Here is a 26470-nt window from a genome sequence, read left to right as displayed (position 1 = left end):
CATTGAAAAAACAGACAGAGTCATATCTATACAAAAGGAAGAAGAAGATATCGACTCTAAAGGTCACTCAGTCAGTACTCTTAATAAAATTATATAAAGATTGGATAGATAATTCAAATCGTCATGCATGTCGTAAAACTATTCTCCCATAGCCTCTGATCTTAACTTCCCTTACAAAAACAATAAATTCTTAACTGGCCTTCTAAGCCAGCTTCCTTATTAGACCAGGGCGCATCTGTAAAAATATTAGTACATTTGGACGTTGAAAGGTGACTCAAATTTTTTGCAGAAATTGCTTGAAAATAACTCAAATAATAATATTTGAGTTATCCTCCCTCTCAAAAAGGTCCGGAACATTGTTTAAATAATCAAAATGTCAAAAAATGAAGGAAAAATTCGGTTTTTTTTCGTTTTTTGATTATAACTTTAAAAGTATTCATTTCCGGGAAAAGTTGCACTAACATAAAAGTTGCGTAATTCAATTTCCTATAATACAGAATTGGTTAAAAATTGGTCACCCTTGTTGCAAAATAGCAATAATTGCGAAAAAAAAACATACAAAAACAAGTATTCGCATTTTACATTTTTCAACCATTTATGCTACACTTAGGACCTTCATATTTCACCCAGAAAAACTTATGACACAGTAAAACAATACTGTAAATTTCATTAAGATCGGTTTAATAGATTTTGCAAAATAAATTTTGCAATCCAGCTTTCGCAAAAAAAATTCATTTTTTCAAAATGTTACAGGACTGAAAATTAAGCAGATAAATAAAGAAGTGTACTGTACCTTTCATTTCCAATTTGCCAAATTAAAATCGATTAACTACCACGGCACGGCGTCAGGAATTTTTGAAGTTATACTTCTTTACCGGCGATAGAGGGTAAATTTTTATATGGGAAAACCTAGCGACCGGGCGCATGCGCATTATAACTTTGTTCTGATTGGATGTTCAAATGACATGTCAAAAATTATTCAATATGGTGGCTGTGGCACAGCTGTAGTTAGATTATTTATGGTTGTTGCGTTTTAAAATTTGTGTGAAAAGAAACAACAAACAAAAGTTAGTTAATAGTTATACTGCCTTTTTAAATAGTTTTCATATACCTATATTTTTGGACTTTTGGACTATTTTGGACAAGGAAAACTCATTCTAATTTGGTAAGTACCTAGTTTTTATTATAATCATATTGTAATTATACATTTGGATTAGGTTGAAATACATACATTTATTTTCTCAAGAATGCGGATTTTAGAGAGAAATCCCAAATTAGGTTCGATTTTTATTTTTAAATTATGATTTTTTGGCGTAGATTTATTTATCTAGTAGGTATGTAATGCTTTGATTTACATACTTAATTTGATTACCAACAAAAGTTCTACCAATCTTCATCTAATATATTGTTTTCTTACTGTTTTGTTATATTTTTATATTTTCTTCCACAAAATTTAAACTACATAATTTTCAAAACAATTGTCAAACAGTAAAACGTTCAGTTACCGTATTTTTCCACATGATAAATAATGTGCGATTGGACGAGTGAGTCTACGCTTCGATTACGAGTCAAAGAGGCACGAAATTCAAGGGTTCAATTCCCGATGCAAGTTTTATTTTTTTATTTTTTTATGCATATTATGAATGTAAGTATATTTGTTATATAATTTTTTTTCAGCAAATGCGTATTTAAAATTTTTGCCAACAATTATTATCGTCCAGAAATCATTTTTTCTTTGTGGCATTTTTCAATGTGTTTGTGTGCGTTTTATTCTTTTATTTTTTTTAGATTTTTGGTATAGTCTTAAAAATCACATTATATGTAGTAGAAGTATAACTTCTTACGTGCGTACAAAGTACACACACATTCTTGTTTTAAATAAACATTAGTTATTGGTGCTACGCGCAGGACAGCGGATAGTTTGCTCTGATTGGGCATTCCAATAACTTTTGATAATGACTGATACATTTTAATTTTTATTACATTTCGATACAAATAAATAAATTTGTTTATTGCAAAATAAAATCACATACTCTATCCTTTGAAATAACACTTTTTTTAGCAAAAACTTTCTTTGTTCATATATTTTAACTTAGAAAATAAAAGTTTATTATTTTTAAACATATGCAATTGTTTAAACAATATTTCACAAACAATAATAAAATTAGTGTGATTTTTGTGGAATTAAAATATTAAAATACAACAAAATATAGAGTAAGAAAATAATACATTGGATAAAGATTGGAAGAAATTTTGGTGGAAATCAACTTGTGTGAATCGAACACCGCTGTCCTGCGCGTAGCACCAAAAATTAATGTTTATTTAAAAAATTTCCTGACGCCGTGGTAACTAATCGATTTTAATTTTGCAATTTTCAAATGAAAGGTACAGTACACTTCTATAAGCAAAAAAAAATCAATTTGCTATCTGCTCTATTTTCAGTACTGCAACATTTAAAAAAAATGAAATTTTTTTGCGAAAGCTGGATTGCAAAATTTATTTTGCAAAATCTATTAAACCGATCTTAATGAAACTTACAGTGTGGTTTTACTATATCATAAAGTTTTTCTGGGTAAAATATGAAGGTCTTAAATGTAGCATAAATGGTAGAAAAACGTAAAATGCGAATACTTGTTTTTGTATGTTTTTTGTTCGCAATTATTGCTATTTTGCAACAAGGGTGACTATTCTTTAAATTTTTAACCAATTCTATATTGTAGGAAATTTAATTACGCAACTTTTATATTAGTACAACTTTCCTCAGAAAAGAATAGTTTTAAAATTATAATCAAAAAACCAATAAAAAAATCGAATTTTTCCTTCATATTTTGACATTTTGATTATTTAAACAATGATCCGGACCATTTTGAGTGGGAGGATAACTCAAATATTATTATTTGAGTTATTTTCAAGCAATTTCTGCAAAAAAATTTGAGTCACCTCTCAACGTCCATCTCAAAACAGATGCGCCCTGGACTATATAATGTTAAGCAAATTAGACTGTTTTATGTTTCCAACAAATGCTCTTACCCGAAATGCATAAGACGAATACGACGTATCCGGTGGTGTCGTTGGGAACCGTCGCATCGCATGGCTAACCACAGCAGCCATTAACGTACTTGGAATGCGGCATTACTGAAACAAAAAAAAAAGATATATATATTAATCAACCTGCTAATTAGAAGTAAATATATCAAATATGTATATCCTACACGTCAAATAGTATTTCCCTGTTTTATGAAACAGGCGATTTTATGGTAAGAAAGATTTTGATGATTTCTGATGAAAGAAGAACATAAATATTTCAAATACATAGATGGTTTATGGGTTTATGGTCCAGAGGACAAGGAGACGGGGGTTGGTTATGCACCTATTTTATGTCCCCTCGGTACCTTAACTTTTTTAATGATTTTTGTTTCGCATATTCGATTTTTCAAGGGTACCAGGGTGAAAACCCGTCAGATAATTTTTTATTCATTGAATCTCCCAAACCATTAGAGATATTTAATTTTACCAAAATGAAAATTGTCCCTTTTGAAAAAATGAACAAAATGGCGTTTGGTAAACTTTGGTCTGATTATTAGAACCGCAGTTATAACAGATTCCGTGAAAAACAATTGCAAAATAGGCATACGATTGGGCTTTTCCAAGCATAACACAGTTTTAATTAAGCGATTAACCCTCAAATCCCTAAAAAATCTACAAAATGTTTGGTTTCAACAAGATGGAGTGTTTCTCCACTCTTATCAATGGGTTATACCATTTTTAATGCGAATTTTTCAAATCGATGGATTGGACGTATATGATTCATAGTTTCCTGCTCGGTTTCCGGACCTTAATCCGTTAGATTTTTTCTACTAAACTTGGCTTTTCCGAATTAGGAATAACAAGTTGTTTTAAAATCCGCAAAAATATCCAGGGTGTCCCATTTAAATTAAATTAGTTGATGGTATTTCCGGTGAAACTGGAAGTAGAATATAAACAAAAAATATGGCGTCAGATGAGTTAAGTCGTTTTATTCACATGCAAAGTTTTACAAATACGCACGCAAAGTTTTGTTGCAAAGTCAGCTGCGTAGTTTATCCCAACCCTATATATTTATAATCTCCTAATCTAAAAATACCTCAAAAAGGAGTTACAGTTAAGTAATAAGTTAAGTAATATCTTAAAGTAGAATAGGAGTCGGTCTTTAGAAAGAAAAAAAGATTTTGTCTTTAAAATGAGACTCACTATGTTCTTGATAATTATTATCAGAAAATTGGTTGCGAATTAAAGAAAAAAAAGTCTACTTCTTATCTCTAATCTTCTTAGAATATCTCAGTTTAAAAAGTAATACGTTATTCTAAATATTTACAAATTAAAAATAATAGTAACCTTGGAAAACGATTATATATTTAATTTTAAGTGATTTAATTACTTGATTAATTAATAATTACAATAATTAATTAAATAAATTAATAATTACAATAATTAAACAATTAGGAAAAATTCACGAGAACAACGGCAAAACCAGGGAGATTGACTAAAAATAAATTACCGGTAGTAAATTAAGGAAATAGGCTAAAAAAGGAAAAAAATAAAAGAAATTGATCTAAGGAGCAGAAAAACATGAAATTCGTGGATAAAAAGACAAACACTTTTGCAATCGATTGTATATTGATGGATTTCTGTTTTATTAATTTTTTATGCTAAAGCGGTTTATAGAGCGAAGTTCAATGGTTAAATACATATTATTCAGTTAACGGCTTTATTGGATTAATATGTAAGTTCATCCAATTCGCCTTATAAAAAACTTTTACTTATAGAAACAACAGGAAATATTGAACCTTGAAAAATGATAAAGTACTATGCAAATATATCTAAATTAAAATGTTTTAACGAAATGAAATGCAAGAGATAATTATTTATTTTTTGTAACATCCGTTGTTTAAGGTTATGATTATTTGTAAATACGATTGTTATGTATATTTTAACAGGAAACATAAGCATTCTTAAGGATCGAATTGGATGTAAAACAAATTTAAAATACGTAAATTAGTCGTACTTTTAAAATCGTCGTTTCTTGATATCAGCAATAAATTTTTCTCTATAATTTCACGGCTATAAAATTTATTAGCCATAAATAGCCTCTACTGTATGGAATGAAGTGAATCTGCTTAATAAATTATATTCATACAAGAACATGGTAATGATCAAAATATGTCAATGGACCAGGGAAGTAACGATTATCACAGGACACTCTTTGATATAGATGTCAAACAACTGCCTTTGATAAATTTAGTGATAACAATAATTATTAAATAAAATATGTAAAATACTGCACGTCATTTTTCACTTATAAACATATCTAAACAATGTTACATCTCTATTTTATTTTAAATACTAAAGGTGAAGGCCGGTAAATTATATGGAGAATTGACTCAATTTTACGGAGAAATCGTAGAAAATCCTTTAAAATCAGTTTGTATAGATAGTTACTTCTGTGAATTTGTTGCTCAATTATTAGTCCTGTCGCCAGGGGGGTACAACGGCCTCCTGTATTCAGATGGACTTACCCAAGATTTTTTTATGTATTTTGACCTGTGGAACACGAATTTTTTGGGTAACAGTTGATCCGGATGTCGATAAGATTGTTATAAACCAAGAAGTTGAGGAATCACATAACAGCGATTTCTTGCAAAAGAAAACATTTTTTTGTATTTTTTGGGCCTTTCTAACCAAAAAATGTTCCTACAAATTTTTTCGTAGGATGCATAGTTTTCGAGATAAACGCGGTTGAACTTTCAAAAAATCGAAAAATTGCAATTTTTGAACCCGAATAATTTTGATTAAAAAATAAAATAGCAATTCTGCTTACCGCATTTGAAAGTTCAAGTCAAATTATATCGGTTTTAATTATTTGTATTGCTAAAAATTTATTATTTTATTGTTAAAACAAAGCTATAAACACTTAGTGCTTGAGTGATGTTTTCAATGATTTCTCATTTAAAATCGAATGAGTAGGTAGAGGAGGTAAAAGTGCAAGCGGCGCTATTTCTACGTAGCATACATTAAAACGCACGTATTAGGCACGGGAAACACTATGTGTTTATAGCTTTTTTTAACAATCAAACAATAAATTTTTAGCAATGCAAATATTCAATACAGATAAAATTTTACTTAAACTTTTAAAGGCGGTAAGCAGAATTGCCATCTTATTTTTTAATCAAAAGTTATTCGGGTTCAAAAATTGCAATTTTTCGATTTTTTGAAAGTTCAACCGCGTGTATCTCGAAAACTATGCATCCTAAGAAAAAATTTGTAGGAACATTTTTTGGTTAGAATGGCCCAAAAAATACAAAAAAATGTTTTGTTTTGCGAGAAATCGCTGTTATGTGATTCCTCAACTTCTTGGTTTATAACAATCTTATCGACATCCGGATCAACTGTTACCCAAAAAATTCGTGTTCTACAGGTCAAAATACATAAAAAAAACTTGGATAAGTCCATCTGAATACAGGAGGCCGTTGTACCCCCCTTGGCGACAGGACTATATTGCAAAAAGAGCCTTCAAAGAGCCTTTGAAAATGATTCATAATTTAAAAAATGCACACAAGAACTTCAACTTCTCTTGAGAATGGGGACAATATTCAATTCATCTATTAAAATTTCTATAAATTTCACTTATGTCAAAATTGAAATTGTTTATCTCAGAAAGCTTTTATTTACAACGTCGAGAGTGGGTACACAACATTTTTTATTGAGAAGAAAATAATCACATTTCGTAAAATTGTACCCACACACAACTAGTGGAAGACGAAACAAAATTTTTCAGTAGTACGTACAGTACTTTTTCATCTAGAATATGGATAATGGATACTCATTATAATAGAGCAGTAACTCCGGCCAAAAAGCTTGGTGTAAGTTTGAGGTTAGAAAATAAAATTACGTGCGTGATTCAAAATTTTGTATTGTAAAAAGATGTATACGTAGGCACCAAAAAAAGTGTTATAAAGTTTTCTGGTGAAAAATTTTCTAAGTAGGAACCTGAAGTGTGATTAGAACTTCTTTCTAGAGAATACTGGGACTGCGCATTGTGAATAGGTTATTTCTTAAGTTCGATTATTATCAGTTCGTTGTGAATATGTTGGATTGTTTAATATCAAGTTCGATACATTATTGTTCATGCAAATTCAATTGATGAAATTAAACTTCTCCAGTTTAGCCAAAAACCAAAAACTCTGTTTAGCCAAAAGTTTAATTCCTGCAATATTTTTTCCGTGTAGTCTTCATGTTGTCAAAGAAAAGTTAATATCATGTTATTTATTCATTATTTTCTTATTTCAAACCGTGTTTCATCATAACTTTTTAGAAGAACAGTTTGTCTTCATGCGTACATATGAAGGAGGACAAAGGATACCTTGTTTGCTTTGAGACAGTTAATAGACAAATACAGTTCAGAGAAATAAGGAAAAAAAATATCCTGTTTTTGACAAAACCCCTCCAGGCCGAAACCACATTTTTTTAGCAGTATGGACATTTACAATAATAACCTATATGTTTCCTGCAGTCGATTTTAATGATATACATAATTATAAACAAATGAAGATCAAAAAACGGTAACTTTTCGCTTTTTTCATCTATTACCAAAAAGTTAAACATTTTAAGCAAATTTGAGAGTAAAATACTCATAAATCGTATAAAGTACTTCAATATGGCATTCGCTGAATATGTATAAAGTGCTTAGAAAATTGCAAAATAAATCATAAATTTTAAACAAACTGAAACATGAAGTAAAAACCACTTCTATGTAAAAGGTATATTTACTAAAAATTTTTAGAATCCCAATGGATTCAATAAAATGAGTTCATCAGAACGTTTTCAAACCTATCGGTCCATCATCAGTGAATCTAAAATCAAATAAGTAATCCCACTATTAAAATTGAAAAGATGGTTGAAATTGTGAAAGTTAAAAAATGTGGTTATTATTACTTACTTAAATACTTGCAAAATAGCCCCAGAACCAAACAATGGTTGTGATTATAAATAAATCTACATTATGTTGAAATAAATTTAAAATGGCTAAACGCCGATGTTCAGGGATTAAACCTCTGGGAACATGGTAAAACTCTACCCGAGGACCCAATCAACCATCTTCGGTCAACGATGATGCTTTGATGATAGCTTTGACACTTAGTAGTCATCGTTGACCGAAGATGGTTGATTGGGTCCTCGGGTAGAGTTTTACCATGTTCCCAGAGGTTTAATCCCTGAACATCGGCGTTTAGCCATTTTAAATTTATTTCAACATAATGTAGATTTATTTATAATCACAACCATTGTTTGGTTCTGGGGCTATTTTGCAAGTATTCAAGTAAGTAATCATAACCACATTTTTTAACTTTCACAATTTCAACCATCTTTTCAATTTTAATAGTGGGATTACTTATTTGATTTTAGATTCACTGATGATGGACCGATAGGTTTGAAAACGTTCTGATGAACTCATTTTATTGAATCCATTGGGATTCTAAAAATTTTTAGTAAATATACCTTTTACATAGAAGTGGCTTTTACTTCATGTTCCAGTTTGTTTAACTATAAGGTATACAGCCAATCCAGGGTACTATCCCTTTTTAGTTCATAAATTTTAAGTTTTTATAAATACTCATACCTTATGTAAAAATTAACTTAGAACCTTCTTGTTACACGGACTGCTGAGACTTCTGGTGCTTAAATCATACCCTACATTTCAAAGCAATTGGTGAAATAGTTTAAAAGTTATTTAATTTGTTTATCTCAAATTCATTTTTTTTGCAAAACTATACGTCAGAAATGATGAAGTTACAGTAATACTTTGGATAGTTTATGAAAAAAAAAGATTTACAATATTAATTTAATTAAAAAAAAATGACAAAAGATAATTCTAAATATTGCAAAATTGACAGTTGTTTTTCTTTCTAAATGTGTATAAAAATTCAGTCTTTTTAAATATGAAAAATAATTTTTCTTCGGGTAACGGTTAAAAAGTTATTCTAATTGTTTATAAGTAAGCAAGGAATCGACATGTTTTTGTAAAATAATTTTACACTGTTTAAAATTACTTTTTGTCATTTTTTTAATTAAGTTAATAGTGTTAATCTTCTTCTTGCATAAACTATCCAAAGTTCATAATTTTCCAAACCTCATATTTTATGACTTCTAGCGTTGGAAAAAAAATGAATTTGGGATAAACAAATTAAATAACTTTTAAACTATTTTACCAATTGCTTTGAAATTTAGGATATAATTTAAGCACCAGAAGTCTCAGCAGTCCGCGTAATAAGAAGGTTCTAAGTTAATTTTTACATAAGTTATGAATATTTATAGAAACTCAAAATTTATGATTTATTTTGCAATTTTCTAAGCAACCAATAAGGATAGACATATTGAGCGAACGACATATTGAAGTTTTTTATACGATTTATGAGTTTCTTGGTCTCATATTTGTTTAAAATGCTTAACTTTTTGGTAATAGACGAAAAAAACGAAAATGTACTGTTTTTTTAATTTTAATTTGTTTATAACTATGTATATCATCAAAATGGGCTGCAGGAAACATATAGGTTATTATTATAGATGTCCATACTACTCAAAAGGGGGCTACTACTTAGTTTCGGCCTGGAGGGTAATGTGCCACGAGAAAAATATTATTTCTCTAGACCAGGGGTTCCCAACCGATGGTACGCGTACCACTGGTGGTACGCTGGAAGATTTCAGGTGGTATGCGTCACGTGTGTGAATCAAGCGATTAAGCAGGGCTGGACCTCTGTCTGCGAAAGTGCCAGTGCAGTTGTGCTTTCATAATAATCTATGAAGCAGTTTTAGGTGAGCCCTGGTACTTCAAAGGATAGAGTTAAAAAACTTAAACCGCAGGCCAATTGGAAATACCACGAAAGCTAGTTACAGTGTGGTTTTATAGTTAAGTGTGGCAATAGTGACAATCCTATTCCTCAATGCGTTACTTGTTTCGAAACGCTATCGAACCAAAGCTTGAAGCCTTCTATGCTGATACGTCACCAACACACAAAGCACTCTGATTTGGTTGGTAAGCTGATCGAATTGCTTTAAAAGATAATCTTCTTTTTTTAAGAAACAAAAAAAATGTATGACTAGCTATCTAAATATGATACTAACTTAATAAAATCATCCTACTTTGTTAGATGTAGAATTGCAAAGGATGGAAATCCACACACTAGGTGAAACCCTTTTACTACCGGCCGCTGTAGAAATGGCCCAAACTGTGTTAGGAGAAAAGGCAGTTAAAGAAATTTAAAAAATACCATTGTTAAACAACACTGTGAGAAGGCGAAATGCTGATTTGTCTTCCAATATTGAAGAACAACTTAGTTTAAAACTTCAAGAATGCACATATTTTGCACCATAAGTAGACGAAAGCACCGATATATAAACATACCACAGCTACTTGCATTTTTTTCGATTTGATTTTTATAAAGAAGTTATAGAAGAGCTCTTGTTCTGCAAACCACTTAAATCATACACCACAGAGGATCTCATATGTCATGTAAATTGACAGGGCAATAAAGATAATTGCTCCTGAATGCCGTAATACACATTGTGTCATACACCAAGAAGAATTAGAATTAGAAATAATTTAGTATATATTTCTAAAAAAAAATAGGATCAGGGGGCTTCCTTCCTCTTCATGTTCCCATCCCCGGTGTTTGATGGTACGCAAAAATTTTCAAAATATTTCAGGTGGTACGCAGTTGCTAGAAGGTTGGGAACCCCTGCTCTAGACTATAGATGAAAATGAGCTGCATTTAAAATTTATAGATCTTGAAAAAGCGTACTACGCAGTTACTAAACAAAAGCTATGGAGATGAGAGAAAAATTATTCCTGAGATGTGCGTAAGGTTTGTGAAGACCTTTTTAACCTTGTTATTGATGTATTGACAGAGAAGCTAAAGGAGAGGACTCTTTGGTTAATGCTCTTTGCTGATATCGTGTTAGTAGGTAAGAATAAAGAAATGTTGGAGGCTTTGAGAAGGGTTATTTAGGAGGGAGGACTTAAAACATCGAAAAGCACATTAGGGTGTAACAATTCATTGGAATTGGAGCAAGGTGTATTAACCTCGCTCCTCGCTGAAAAGAATTTCATGGCTGAACAACCTGCGAGAATGGTTTGGATGCAGCTCAAAACAACTATTTAGAGCTACTGCCTCAAACATTAAAATAGCTATAATGATTGCCAACCTTCGTAGCCGAGATGGCACCTAAACAAAAAGAAGATGAAGGAGGTACTTATTAACATTTTTATGAGTTCTTTGAGTGAGAGTGACTAATCTAAAAGAGGTCTGGTTTAATTGTTTTTATTGCTAGTTATTTTACCCTGGTTTATAATGATGCTAAAATGGAACACAAGGCTAAAGATTATCTCAGTTATTTAAAATAGCGATTATTTTACAAATTATGAAATACAAATGTAAACAAATACCGGGTGGTGAATTGGAAAACGGGCCATAGGAAACTCAATGTAAAATTCTAAATTGTTGAGTTCCTGCTTCCCTAATTATTTTACGTCAAAAGTTATGAGAGAATATTTGTAGAGAATTGAAATCTGTATTAAAATCAAAAGTTAAAATTGTTCTACGATTTAAACACATTCCAAAATTTTTTGAAAATATAACACATTTGCCATAGTAAGTAGGTGCGTAAAAGTAAGGCCACACGTTACTATTTCTGACAGTACGCACACTATTGACTGAATAAAACATCTTTATTATTACTAGTTTCTCCTCAACTGAGGACATCTTTTCAACTTTATTGTTTTTTAAACAATAAATGATAAAATAAAAATTCTGACGGTTCAAAATATTGTTAATTTCATTGTGACCGAACGCAACCTTATACTCGTACACATTATTGCACTGTGTGTGGCCTAAATTTGGCAAATACTTTGATAAAATTTATTGTATTCGAAAAAATTGTGGAATGTGTTTAATTGGTAGAACAATTTTAACAGTTGTTTTCAATAAAGATTTCAATCCTCTACAAATAGTTTCTCATGTCTTTTGATGTAGAATAATTATGGAAGCAGGAATTCAACAGTTTAGAATTTTACATTAAGTTTCCTATGGCCCGTTTTCCAATTCACCAAATAGTAAAAGGCCAAATAGTAAGAGGTAGGCTATACAAATCTTCGGTTTACTTTTTTTATTAAAAAATGGTAAAATATCGTCTTAGTTGATGTGAGGCATATTTTTAAGGTTGTATAGACGAAATCAACAAAAATTATTATTCATAAGAAATTCAAATTAAGAAAGAGGCCTAGTTTTGCCAACTTTAATTGACAGGGACGCGCTAAAAGAAAACGTAGTATAAATCTTTTATGTTTATTTAAGATGCAGCCACGTAGTATCCGTCTGAATTAATGAAAGTAAAATCGTTATAGTTAAATCTCTTTACATTTAAGGGTAACGTAAAAGAACCGCTTCTGGCCGAACGATTCACTTTCGCTTGTTGATTGTTGATCAGGTGCAGCTTCTTCTCTTCATTTAGACTTGAAAATAGCCCTCAGGCCGGAATCTCTCCAATGCGATGACACACTTACCCATATCATGATGCTTTTCGATCAAATTATACGTTGGTATAGGTTGGAAGGTTGTTAGAAATTTGTCAGCTTTAAAATCTATGTGCAACGAACGGTTAACCAATAGGTAGATGGTAGATTTGAAAAGGTGATGGTGTGTGATTAAAGATTCACTAACCTGTTATTTTAGGAGAACGGCAGTAACGAGTGGTTGCACGAAACAATTAAGATGTGTGTATTTTTAGGTGTAATTTTCTCGTCAATGTGAGATTCAAGATTGGTATCTACAGGTAGTCACGAAATAGACATGGTGATTTTAAAATAAAAAAATGGACATTTTGGAATAGTTTGAAATATTTGCAATCTCAAGCTATTTAATCTAAATTTAAGGAATATTTAAGAGAATAATATTTAATTAAATAAAACACCCCATTAAAGCAGGATACTTCATGTTTATTGAGTACTAAAAATATAAAAAATAATACCCCACTGAGATCCATTTGTAGTATATACTTTTAGGCCTGGATCGCGCGTACCAAAAAATGTTGATTTTGCAAGCTGAAAATTTGTTAACAGCTTTACAGTGTCTAGTCGGACAAACTTTGATGTACGGGAACGCTGGAACAGGGGAAGTTTTAATTGTGGAACCGGTTAAAAATTTTGAACGTCAGACTACGAAAACGTCCAATGTATTTTGTCGGACAGAACTTCCAATTGATTTGTTACCCTTTCATTAAACTCTCATGCAAAAATCAGACTGCTATTTATCACCTGTCAGAATTCCTGTCATTTGACATGTTCTACGTGTCGGACTTATTAAAATGCCCAGTTGGTGATAGGTTTGGAAATTAACACAGAAAAAACAAAAATAATGACTCAGACGAGAAGAAATATAGTCCCAGAAAACATTATACATGAAGATGACATTGAAACGGTTGAAAAGTTTACATACCTGGGAGTAGAAATATATGCCGACGGATCAGAAGATGGAGAAATACGGAAGAGAACAACGCAGGCAAACAGAGCTTATTTTGCCCTCTCCCATATATTTCGGTCTAAAAGTGTCCACCGAAATACAAAAATGAGAATCTATAAAACCTTAATTCGACCAATAACATGCTATGGCAGTGAAGCCTGGGTCCTGAAAGAAACATCCAAAAACAAACTCGACACATTCGAAAGGAAAGTACTTAGGAGAATACTAGGACCTGTGAGGGAAAACGGAATCTTCAGAAGTCGATACAACAACGAGCTTTATCACCTTTATAAGGAAACGCCCCTGTCAGACTTCATTAGAATACAAATATTGCAATGGACCAGACATGTAATAAGAATGGGAGAGGATAGGCTACCAAAACGAGCACTTAATGCTAGAATTCAAGGAAAGAGACCGGTTGGGAAGCCACGAAAGCGCTGGGAAGACACAGTAAACAGCGACGCACAAGCCCTTTTAGGAGTCCGTGTATGGAGTAGAATAGCCACAGACAGGCAAGTGGAGCCAAAAAATAAAGGAGGCCAAGGCTCAATTTGGGCTGTAGTGCTGTAGAAGAAGAAGAAGTTGATGATAAATACCAGTCTGATTTTTGCACGAGAGTTTAATGAAACAGCAACAAATCAATTGGAAGTTCTGCCCGACAAAATACATGGGATGCTTTCGTATTCTGACGTTCCAAATTTTTAACCTGTTCCTCAATTAAAACTTCCCCTGTTCCAGTGTTCCTATATATCACAGTTTCTCTGACGAGACACCGTTAAGCTAATAACATATTTTCAGCTTGATGTTAATCAACTTTTTTTTGGTGCGCGGGATCCAGGCTTATTTGAGTTCTCTATTTATTGCAAATTCGTAATAAATATTATACAACTTTTTGACATATTTAAGATAAGATTAGCGAATAGACCTAAATACTTCTCAGAAAAAAATTATTTGAAAATATAGTGATTTGTCTTATCCAAAAAGGCTGTAAATAAGTAGAAAAACATCTAAGTGAAGTTCAATTTGAATTCACAGCAGAACTCAGAACTATTATTTGAAGTTGAATACAAAAATTTGAGCATGCACAAAAAAAACTCTTTTGTCACCTAAGTACCATATATCTTTTTGTATTATAACTAGAAGATTTATTAAGAAATAGTTCTCTTTAATTTTTCACAAACTACAAAGATATTTTATATAGTTTTTCGTTAGATGCATAATTTTTAAGGTATTCGCAAAAAACCGTCCGAAAAGGTGTCATTTTTCAACGAAAATAGCAAATTTTCAACCACAAATAACTCAAAAAGTATTAGTATTAAGTTTAAAAAAAACAGTTTTTGCTTAGAATTAGGCTCTCTAGTCTCTTCTGTGGTTACTTTGATCAAAAAATTTTCCACCCCCGAGATGGGGTGGGAACCACCCCCAAGATAAAACCGCCATTAGATATAGAGTAGACTTTGTTTCTTGAGCTATTTCCTACATACGGTGAACATATCAAGTTTTATGCAGTAGGATGGAATTCGGAGTCAAATACCCCCCACAGACTACACTATTATGAACTGAAAGCTTTTCATGTCCACGCAGTAAAATGTTTTAAAATATTGTAGATTTTATCACATCTTTGTAAAATAAGCTGGAAAAAATTATTATCAATAATAATTTATATTAAAGCAATACTCTTTATTGTTTGATTTTCATATTAATATCAAATAATTTCGCTTTTAAATCCGTATAGGCGTCAAGTAAAATAAGGAAATATGTAGCAGATGAAAAGAAAGTAGGAAATTGCACATTGCATAAAATATTTACTTCATAATTATCAACATTAAGTGCTAAACAAAAACATAAATATGTATTTAAAATAATTATCCAAATTTTATGTTTACATAATGTACATTCAAAATATTTTGTTTGGAAGAAAATGCTTTGCAAAATATTTTAATTATAAAAAATATTTTTGTCATCAGTTTAGGGATTTTTAATCATTATAAGTTTGTTTGTAATTTTTGAACTACACTCTGGGCCGAAATTAACCGGCCACCTTAAAAATGGGTTATTTTTATTGTCATATCTCCTAAACCTGTTGTCCGATTTAAGTAATTTTTTTAATATATGTTATAGCTTGCCCATGTATTCCTTGACAATATCGTCATAATAATATTGTTGCTAAACAGGTAAATTTTCATTGTATACCGGGTGTACGAATCAAACTGTGTTTTCTTCTTAAAGTTTGCATCACCACAAAATATTAAAATTAAAACCTAAATATAACCTCATGCTTTGTCAACATTTTGTTTTTTGATTGATGAAAAAAGTTAGATGCTTTAACAACTAGACATGTTTTTTATCAATACAGGGTGTTTTTAAAAAAATTTGGCAAACTTTAAGGGGTAATTCTGCATGAAAGAATAATGACGGTTTGCTTTATAAACTTATTTCCGCAAATGCTTCGTTGGAGGTTATAGGAGGTTGGAGGAGATAGGGGGTGTTGAAATTTTTCTGACACACTGACAATTTATTTATTGCTTTAAAACCGGTTGAGATATGCAAATGCAGTTTGGTGCGTTTTAAGACATAGTTATTGATCATTTTTTGGAATACAATTAAGCATTTAATATTCACCATTGGCGCGCATACGGGTAATATGACGCCTCATACTACGTATGCGCGCCAATGGTGAATATTAAATTCTTAATTGTATGTCAAAAAATATGCAATATCCACGTCATAAAACCCCCCAAAAAACTCCGACTAACGCGATTACACTGATTTTGTATCGAATTTCTACAAAAATCCAGGAGACATGGCCCGTCCTGGTTACCAGTTACCTATGTCGAAAACCATCACCGTCATGATATTCGTAATCAGCGTCCCCAAAACCCCAACGAGTAACGAGTTTATCGAATTTCCATAAGAAGGTGACTCGGAGACCATCGCCGTCATGATATTTGTATTCAGCAACCCCAAAAACCCCATGGTAAACCCCTAATAAACTCATTTTCCTCAATTATTTCCGGGTTAAAAATTTTCAAACTATTATAGTGTTATTAGATTATTTATACATCTTTCCAGAAGTTATAAAATAATTTTTTTTGTAACGATTTCTGAAGTGGAAAAGTTTTTCGATTTCTTAGTTATTTGAAAGTAAAACTTTCAATACACCAGTAATTCTGTGTTAATCCTATATAGACATAATACTACGTTTTATGAATTGGTCTTGTTAATAACTAATTTCGTCTTGGGACGTGTTTCAATGCTAATAATAAAAGAAACGTCCTTAACGATACAGAAGCACTTGTACTTTTTATACGATATATTTAATCATAATAATAATACTATAGGAGACCGGCCTGGCAAGGTATGGTCAAGTTGTACTGATATTGTACTCCTAGTTTTTACTAAAAACAAGTGGTATTATTATGTTTATCTATTAGATACTACTACGTAAGTCATCTATACGTAATTATTAGTTTATTATTGTGAAAATTTTTTGCTCAATTAGAAATCCAATGAAATCAATTAATTTGTGGTCATCTGATTGAATACAACCAATAAAACCAACATTATACTGAAAACAGATCCCATGGGCTGTTTTCACTCAATCATGTAGCTATGGATACCTACATTTCGTTTCATTTCGATTTTGACATTTCAAATATTCAATATTTCAAAATGTCATGATTTGGTTGTAATACTGATGAGAATATTAATGAAATTATGAAATTAACTAACATGTCTGGATCTTCATTAAATTTTTCTAATTGTTCCTTTGTTAATTGCACATTTAAATAAATTGTTTCTGCTCTGTATTTTTTTTTTATAACCAGCAAAAAATTTTCTATCCGAATAACCCTCGAACATTGATAAATGCTCAAAAATGTTTTAACAACTTTCTCAAGCTTGTTGCTTACAGGCAACAGAATTCCGCCTACGGCGTCGGTCTGTTTCCAAGCAACAAGCTTTCGAAATCTGTTATAAAATTTTTTCGAACAATTATCAATGTCCTTGGGTTATTACTACTGAAAATTTTTTGCTCAATTAGAAATCCAATGAAATCAATTAATTTGTGGTCATCTGATTGAATACAACCAACAAAACCAACATTATACTGAAAACAGATCCCATGGGCTGTTTTCACTCAATCATGTAGCTATGGATACCTACATTTCGTTTCATTTCGATTTTGACATTTCAAATATTCAATATTTCAAAATGTCACGATTTGGTTGTAATACTGATGAGAATATTAATGAAATTATCGAATCAAATATACCAAAGAATACTGTTTACAGTAAAAAATTTGTATGGAAAGCGTTTATGGACTTTTGCAATGATAGAAAATATGAATTTGCATAACAATCCCAACTCAATAAAACCGTACTTGAACATTGACGAAGAACATCATAATACAATTATTAACAGCACGCGTAGTGGAAATACATCTTCATCAGTTATAGAAACTAACATGTCTGGATCTTCATTAAATTTTTCTAATTGTTCCTTTGTTAATTGCACATTTAAATAAATTGTTTCTGCTCTGTATTTTTTTTCATAACCAGCAAAAAATTTTCTATCCGAATAACCCTCGAACATTGATAAATGCTCAAAAATTTTTTAACAACTTTCTCAAGCTTGTTGCTTACAGGCAACAGACCTCCGCCTGCGGCGTCGGTCTGTTTCCAAGCAACAAGCTGTCGAAATCTGTTATAAAATTTTTTCGAACAATTATCAATGTCCTTGGGTTATTACTACTGAAAAGAAAATGTCAAATAAGAAAAATACACACCGTACAATCATTTTGTGAGGTTAGCTAGCATGCGGTTGGTTTGTCACTTACCAGAGTCGGACTGAAGCTTTCGCCACCGCAGCTTAAAATGACTTTACACAATGTAAACACACCTTCCGATCTAACCAGTCCAGTAAATCAACGTTCAAATATCACAAACAGTTATGCTTCAGCCGCTTCACAGTCTGTTCCGAGTAAGATCCAAGCAATTGTATTTAGTTGTATCTATAATGCTAAACTGCAGGATTATTTAATTCCTTTGGGCACAATCATCAACACAAAAAATATTATTTTTTCATGTAGATTATCTCATAATAGAATCTGCATGTATTTAGCAAACAACACCGTAGTAGATAATTTCATGACACAACATGGCTCTATAAAAGTACTCGGCGAAGTTGTAACAGCACGGAGACTTGTCTATCCAGCAGAAAGACTAGTCTTGTCTGGTGTATGCCCGTCAATTCCTCCTCAAGTATTAGTTGAAGAATTACAGAATATCGGTTTAAAGCTTATTTCCCCAATAATATTTCTGAAAATTAGCTCCACTCTTCCCGAATATAGTCACATACTGAGCTTTCGGAGGCAAGTTTATGTAAGCCCTATAACATCAGCAATTCCAGATTCTATTCTAATAAATTTCGACCAAACACCTCACCGCATATTTTTGTCACAAGGTACACTCACCTGCTTTATTTGCAAAAATACAGGACACATATCATCCCAATGCAATAACAGTTCAGTAACGGAATCAACTCATACTGAGTCAAACAATGAAGTACCAAATCCAACAGATCCAACAAGTATATTACACAAGGTACCAAACACTCAGCAGTCATCAAGTTATCCATTATCAAATCCGAGCATATCACCTACACCTACAAATCTCCATGACCAAGAAATTACTAATACTCCTACTCATAGCAACACTTTCAATCAACCTCATTCAGCGGCAATATCGTTTTCACAAACTTCGAAGGCAATATCCTCCAATCTATCAGCACCTTTTTCATTAGATACAACTGCAGAAAACTCTAATAAAACTGATACATCACCACAATTTTCTGAAACAACCATTTCAACCAATCTTACAAATAAAACCTTAAGCTCGACTTCTGTCACTACCAATGAGTTTGCTCCAGTACCTCCAAATGTAATAAAGCCACAGCATCTAAGTGAAAACTCTAATACCACTTGCGAAAACGCAAGTTCTTCCTTAAAACGCAGTATTGGTGAGATCCATACGCTTCCTTCAGACTCAGTAATATCATCACAAAATCTGTTTGCAAAACCCAAATCATCTAAACAAAAAAAACCGCGCTCATCTAAAGTCCAATCTACACGGGAAACTCTTGAAAATTTTATTGATAATCATACCCCACCATTCGTTTTAAATTACCACCAATTGTCTTTACTTATTGATAATGTCCGAGGCTCCCCCGACACTATTAGCGTCGTTAAAGAATTTACAACTGATATGGCTGGTTTACTCTATCTTTTACAAAGCAGCTATCAATATGCAAATGATAGATCTACAAAAACCAAGTTTACAAAACTTCAAAAGAAACTACACAACTATTTAGGGAATGAGATTTCTTACTTAGACAGTGACTCTTCTGTAGGCAATTGTTCAGTATCATCTGCAACTCCGAATCTGTTAACAACATTCAACGCGATACTTCAATGGAACATTGATGGACTTTTCCATCGTCTCCCTATGCTACAGCTTCTTTTATCTGAATATTCTCCAGATATTATTTGTCTACAGCAGACAAACTTAAAGCCCAATCAGTTGTACAATTCAAAACATTTCACCTATTTACCCCCAGCATGTAGCACATATTCAGCTGAACTCTACGCCATATACCGCGCTGTGAAACTTCTTAACGAGCTTACACTCACAAAAGCCCTGATCATAACAGATTCCCTTAGCTCTCTAAACTCATTAATACATATTTTCCGAAACATCCTTTTGAAAAGTTTCTAAAATACCAGCTTTCCCAAGCTCATGAACATGGAAGAAGCGTCCAATTTTTATGGGTTCCCTCACACGTCGGAATAACAGGAAATGAAGAAGGTGACAGGACCGCACGAAAGGCAATTTTAAGTGATTTTTCAGAGCCGATAGACAAGTGTGTTTCCAGTGAGTTAAAAGCTTATTTTAACAATAAAATGTTGTTTTTGTGGCGAAATGAGTGGTCTCAAACTAATTCCAAGCTAAATAAAATTAAAAATAATGTGTCTCAGTGGCTCCCATCGTCGCGCAATAGACGAGAACAAATTGCGGTTACGCGTTTACGTCTAGGTCATACCAGATTAACGCACTCTTACCTATTCACAAAGAAAAATCCACCTATATGTGATCAGTGTAACGTCCGATTAGCAGTCGAACACTTTTTAACAATATGTAGTAAATATGACCAAGAAAGACAGCGCTACAAGATCCCAAACGCTCTACCACAGACTCTAGGTCAAAACTGTTCCTGTGACAATAATAAAGTTAATTATCTCAGATCCAGAAACATTTTGTACAATATGTAATTGTTTAATTTTGTTATTTATATTTTGTTCCGTCGCTAATAACCTTTTGGTGGATGCGGCATCTTTTTCTAATAAAAAAAAATACTATAATTAATGCATAAATAATTGATGCATAAATAAAATAGTTCTAATTTATTTCAAAATACCTTCCGAGCAATTACTTTTTTCCTTCGTATAACAACATTGTAGTTCTTTAAGAAAGAAAGTGAAAATTCAATTAATACTAATACATCCGAGAGTCAACGACACTTCTAAACAAAATGTAACATCACCTTCACCCAAAAGTAACGAACAATCTCATATTTCTTTCTTCGCGTCTCGCTCCAAAGATCTCAAGATCTTATAAATTTTTTTCACATTGGTAGAATAACACACCCATTTTGCTTGGCATTAGTATAAGCTTTTACTTTTGTGGGCGACCGCCGTTCAACAGCTTTGTATCGATGTGGCCAACGAAAGTAAGAGGAATTGCACTAGTTTATTTGTAAATGTAAATTAGAATAATCCTACAGTTTATTACCCACTACTCATTACACCACATATATAGTGAGAACATACTGTAATTAATCGGACGGTTTTGCTTATGTTATACAATGTCAAATTGAATCACTTTCATTAAATGGCAAACATGCTCGTTTAATTAGCGTGGGTGCTGCGGGAAAATCTATACCGAAGAGAATAATTGTATTTTTAAATATTGGAATTAACGGTAATTGCTAAATTAACATTTTACTAACAAGAGACAAAAGGCGCCAAGACAAAATCTCGTGAGCTGCTCAGGAGTGTCAGAGCTATATTTTCTTTATTCATTGTCATGGAACAATTTTACAAATAACATTCAGTTTCTCTTGGGAAAACCAAGATTTATTTATTTTCATTGTCCATACTATTTATTTACAAAACTCTACAGACCTTAAAGGTCTACGGCTAAAAATACAATTATGTAATAAAATCTTTAAAAAGGGTAAACCCTGTAGTTGGATGTATACCTTCGATAAAACAACGTGGAATGAAGTAACACTTTTGATTAATTATTTATATGGGAAATAAGCCACAATTAAAATGAAAAAAAAATAATTTTATTAACGTTTCGACGCCCAAATCGGGTGCCGTTGTCAAAATACAAAATATTACTAAAATAAACAAAAGTGTTGTTGCTAAGCAAAAAAATTCTTCTAATAATTTATTTAATCTCACTCATTTATATGTATTGGCAATTCAGACATATATATTATACATTTTAAAGTAGAAGACTTTAAAATGATATTGCCAATATTTATGAGTTGCGTTCCTGGGACGACTTACTGAAAGATAGTTCATTCGATTACATGAAATCAACCCCAACACAAGAACATCCGTCATAAAAAATTATAGCATGTGATATGTCTGTAAAAATGACGGATGTTCTTGAGTTGGGGTTGATTTCATGTAATCGAATGAACTATCTTTCAGTAAGTCGTCCCAGGAACGCAACTCATAAATATTGGCAATATCATTTTAAAGTCTTCTACTTTAAAATGTATAATATATGTCTGAATTGCCAATATAAATGAGTGAGATTAAATAAATTATTAGAAGAATTTTTTTGCTTAGCAACAACACTTTTGTTTATTTTAGTAATATTTTGTATTTTGACAACGGCACCCGATTTGGGCGTCGAAACGTTAATAAAATTATTTTTTTCATATTAATTGTGGCTTATTTCCCATATAAATAATTAATCATAAAAATGCAACAAGGAAATAGCTTCAGAACACTTTTAGTTAAGTAACACTTTTGTTGTATATAGGTATATGAATTTATTAAAATTCTTAAAATTTATCCACGTGCAAGTGGAAAACGTACAAAACGTTTTCGGTCAAACTGACCATCATCAGTGTAAACCTGGAAATAAGTAAACCACTTAAATTAAAAGCAAAAGGGTGACATTTTGACAGTTGAAAAAAATAGAAAATGTGGTTACTTACGTCCAGTGTACAAGTAGTTGAAACTAGCCACTTCAATAGGTGTAACAACCTCTAAATTACATTACTGTTTCATTATACAATAAAAAGCAGTCGACATTAAGTTGATACCTTAAGATTTTTAAGTTAACATGTGGATGTACTTCATCCTTGCTTGAAAATTGCACAAGGTAATGCTCAAGTGAGAGGTTAACCTCTTCCTTGTTTCATTAAATATGAAAGTAAACTCTTACTTTTCGTTTTGCTCTTTATTTGTGAGTATCATGTACCTACTTTGATTTTTCCTGGTTTATTTCTAGGTCAAAATATTTTGCCTCCTTTTCTGATCTTTTCATAACATATCTTAATTATTTTCTTGTTTTCGTTAGAACAGTAAGATCATCAGCGGAGGCCAGACATTGATGCTCATTGCTGAAGATGGGTCCGGTCATTTTAACTCGGCTATTTCTAATTATCGTTTAAAATACTAAGTTAGAAAGCACCATAAATAACGGATCTCCTGGTCCCTTGACCTGTGTTTACTTTAAATTCATCCGATAGGAATCCTCTCCATACTACTTGTACATGATTATGATTTCGTGTGTCATTCAAAGTCATTCTTACTAAACTAATCAGTTTTTCATGTATGCCTAAGAAGCTCAGTGCTTCATATATTTTATTTCTTATTCTATTATAGCCTTGTTTAAAATCTAGGATAAACGCATGAAGGGATGCCGTATTTCATAGCATAGATGTTCATAGCAGGTAGTGTGGATTTCTTTTAGTGTAAAAATCTGATCTGTCCTTGATTTATGAATCGGCCTGATAGTCACCTAGTTTATTTCAGCAAATCTGTTAAATCTCTCTCTTCGCAATCTTGGCTAATACCTTGTAACAAGTATCCAACAGAGCAACACCTCTGTAATTTTCACATGGAAATCATATCTTTTTTTGTGTGTATGGGCATAATACATCTTTTGGCATATTTTCCTAATCCCATATCCTCTTGATCAGGCTATACATACCTCCTTTTTTTTAGTTCTTCCCCTCCATTCTTTATTATTACCGAAGAAACTAAAAGATACTGGTGAATTTCCTCTTAGTCTTGTGGTTAAGTAATAATTGAGGTTAGAAAGCAGTTGGTCATTTATCACATTTTTTTTATCAGATGGTAATGTTCTGCAGCATATACAGGGTGAGTCACCACTAACGGGACGGAAGATTACAGTGAAATGGTAAAAGATTTGAAAATTTTTTTTAAATTAATAGTTTGTAAGTTGATCAAAGCTATATTTTAAAATTATTTTGAAATATACAGGGCGTTCCAATAAATGGCGGAGTATTAAAGATATATTTTTTCTTACGGAACACCCTATATTTTATTGCATTTTTTAATTTTCCGTAAAAAATAAGGTATAGTTTCATAAGGCTTCCCTATACCTATGTACAGAGTGTTCTGAGATATGTTGACTTTTCTTAAAATGTAGACTTTTAAAAAAAGGCGTATTCTGAAGTTATTTAAAAAATTATAAACAAATTGCTTTTACATCTAAATAGTTGAATATTGGTTGAATGAATTCCATGATTGATTATTAAACATTTATTTACAGGATTGTTCACAATTCACAGTTTCATTATTGGGTCATTCAATGTGTCATATGATGCTTATTTTAAATAGAACACCATGTATATTAGTAAATAATTATATTAAACAAATTTACCTCTTTCGAATGGTATATGGATGTCTATACCTAGGTCTCATAGTTTTTGCGTAATTTACAATTCTTTAAATTCTTAATCTGTAAATCCATTAAAAAAAAAAGACGTAGTTAATTAATTTCATTGTATCGCATTGTCATTTCATGACAGTACGATCTGGTAATTATCTTATAATTAATGAGTTTCATGATTGATTATTGCCCATTTATTTACAGGGTGTTCAAAATTTACAGTTTCTTTATTGGATTATTCAATGTGTCATATAATGTTTAATTTAAATAGAACACTGTATATTAATAAATGATTATACTAAACAAAGGTTCCTCTTTCGAATGGTATATGGATTTTCTATAACTAGGAGTCATATTTTTTGCGTAATTTACAATTTGCTAAACGGTAAATCGATTTTAAAAATATTTGTTTTAGAGTCACTTTCGATTTTTAAACAAATTATCTTGGCATAGTTGGTATAAACGAGTGTAGTTGTAAATAAAAATATATACTTTTAGTTGCTGATTTGTAAAATAAATTTTTTCGTTATTGAAAATAATTAAATACATAACGAAACAAAGAATTTTCTAAAACAAATACATAAATAATACAAAATGACCCATAAATTACTATAAGTAAAAAATTATCAGTTATGCAATAAATGTTAAAAATGTTTGCTTTCTTGTGCAATACAACAAGCGATTTTATCTTTAAATGATTTGCTTACATTATTTAACATAGAGGGTGTTGTAGACGCAAAAAAGTTCGAAATTCTTAATTGCATATCATTTGGAGTAGGTAGTAGAAAGTGTAGCATAATATACAATATTTTGAATAAAACCCCGTTTAAAAAATCCATCTTTGTCAATCCTGGATCTTGGTGACCTAGGTGGTTTTCGGAGATAGCGTATTTGTTCATTTTTAGGAACAATTAAATTTGAATATCATACACGAATGTTTATATTTGTGATAATTAACAGACCCTACTGTAATAAAATGACAATGTCATACAATGACATTAAATAACTACATCTTTTGTTTTAAAATCGATTTACCGATTAAGAATTTAAATAATTGCAAATTACGCAAAAACTATGAGACCTAGGTATAGGACATCCATACACCATTCGAAAGAGGTAAATCTCTTTAGTATAATTTTTTATTAATATACATGGTGTTCCATTTAAAATAAGGATAATATGACATATTGAATAATCTAATAATGAAACTGTAAATTTTGAATAATCTGTAAATAATTGCGTAATAATCAATAATGGAATACATTCGAACAGTATCCAACTATTTAAATTTAAAAGTAATTTTTTTATAATTTTTTTAATAACTTGAGAATAAGCCTTCTACTAAAATTTTAAATTTTAAGAAAAGTCAACATAACTCAAAACACTCTGTACATAGGTATAGGGAAGCCTTATGAAACTGTACCTTATTTCTTGCGGACAATTAAAAAATGGAATAAAATACAGGGTGTTCCATAAGAAAAAATATAACTTTGATACGTCGCCATTTATTGGGACACCCTGCATATTTCAAAATAATTTTAGAATGTAGCTTTTGTCAACTTAATAACTATTCATTTAAAATTTTTTACAAATCTTTTACCATTTCGCTGTAATCTTCCGTCCCGTTAGTGGTGACTCACCCTGTTTATACTAATAAGGGACAAGAACATTTTATTTTATTACAAAAATGATTTATCTTTTATCTAAATACGTTTTTTCAGCAGCATACAAGTCACATATCAATATATTATACAAGTCATAATGCTATGCTAGATAATTCCTAATTAAATTTTATATAATTAGTATTAATATTTAATATTTAATTTTTAATAATTTAATTTTTGATATTTTTAATAATTATTTAATAATATAATATAATATAATATTTAATATTTAATTTTTAATAATTTTAAAGCTAATTAG

General features: G+C 31.2%; 1 protein-coding gene across 2 annotated transcripts in view; it reads right to left on the bottom strand.

Moving 5' to 3' along the window:
- Positions 1-26470, bottom strand: part of LOC114329403 (uncharacterized) — a 620236-nt gene that overhangs the window by 46691 nt on the left and 547075 nt on the right. For both annotated transcript variants that reach the window (XM_050655973.1, XM_050655975.1), the window contains one exon: positions 3031-3135. In XM_050655973.1, the coding sequence (XP_050511930.1) occupies positions 3031-3111 (81 nt within the window). In that variant the 5' untranslated portion in view covers positions 3112-3135. The remainder of the gene's footprint in view (positions 1-3030; positions 3136-26470) is intronic.

This window comes from Diabrotica virgifera, chromosome 7 (genome assembly GCF_917563875.1).
Source record: "Diabrotica virgifera virgifera chromosome 7, PGI_DIABVI_V3a".
Taxonomy (NCBI): domain Eukaryota; kingdom Metazoa; phylum Arthropoda; class Insecta; order Coleoptera; family Chrysomelidae; genus Diabrotica; species Diabrotica virgifera.
This window is presented reverse-complemented; position numbering and strand designations above follow the sequence as displayed.